The 778-nt window shown below is 56.2% G+C and overlaps 1 protein-coding gene across 1 annotated transcript; it reads right to left on the bottom strand.

Moving 5' to 3' along the window:
- Window positions 1-273: 273 nt before the first annotated feature.
- On the bottom strand, window positions 274-548 carry ETH_00040780 (uncharacterized protein; the record flags this gene model as incomplete). Its single annotated transcript, XM_013379549.1, has 1 exon — window positions 274-548. A coding segment is annotated over one exon (275 nt), but the record flags the coding sequence as incomplete, so codon positions are not given.
- Between the last annotated feature and the right edge of the window lie 230 nt (window positions 549-778).

Raw genomic sequence — 778 nt, 5'->3', positions numbered from 1 at the left:
TGCTGCTGCTGCTGCTGCTGCTGCAGCTGCTGCTGCTGCTGCTGCAGCAGCAACGTGCCCACCAAGTGCAGCTTCTGCGCCTTCGCTCCCAACTCCCGTCGAAGCTCGCTGATATCACAACACCCTAAACCCTAAACCCTAAACCCTAAACCCTCGCTCCCTGGACGTGTGAGGGTTCCGAGTGGACCATTTTGCTCAGAAAAAGAAAAGAAAGCTTTCAAAGCCGCACTCTCTCCCTAAACCCTAAACCCTAAACCCTAAACCCTCGCTCACTGGAAGTGGGGGGGGTCTAAATGGAGCTTTTTGTTCAAAAAGAGAGAAAAGAAAGATTTGGGAACTTTGAAAAGTCCCACTCCTCCAAAACAACTCGAGGGGATACACCCGAGCAAAGACAAGAGGGCCATCAGGTAAGTGCTGTAGCTGGCGTTCAGCGAAACTTGCTGCTCGCTGCTGCTGCTGCTGCTGCTGCTGCTGCTGCTGCTGCTGTTGCTGCTGCTGCTGGGGGGCGGGGAAGAGGAAGGCATCAGGGTTTCGCAGATGCGCCGCATCCAGTCGGGCTGGTCTGCAGCGGCACAGGCTGGCGAGGGTTTAGGGTTTAGGGTTTAGGGTTTAGGGTTTGAGAAGGGGTGCGGCTTCTCAGCCCCTCGGTTAAAGCCTAGGGCTGGGAGCCTAGGGTTTAGGGTTTGGGGTTTGGAGGCTGTCGCCTCGGGCCTGGGAAGCGGGAGAAAGCCCCGGAAACCGCAACTAGGGTTTAGGGTTTAGGGTTTAGGGTTTAGGG

The sequence above is a fragment of the Eimeria tenella genome, genomic scaffold, assembly GCF_000499545.2.
Source record: "Eimeria tenella Houghton genomic scaffold, Eth_scaff3528, whole genome shotgun sequence".
Lineage (NCBI taxonomy): Eukaryota > Apicomplexa > Conoidasida > Eucoccidiorida > Eimeriidae > Eimeria > Eimeria tenella.
Note: the sequence above shows the minus strand (reverse complement) of the source record. Positions and strands in the feature narration are given on the sequence as shown.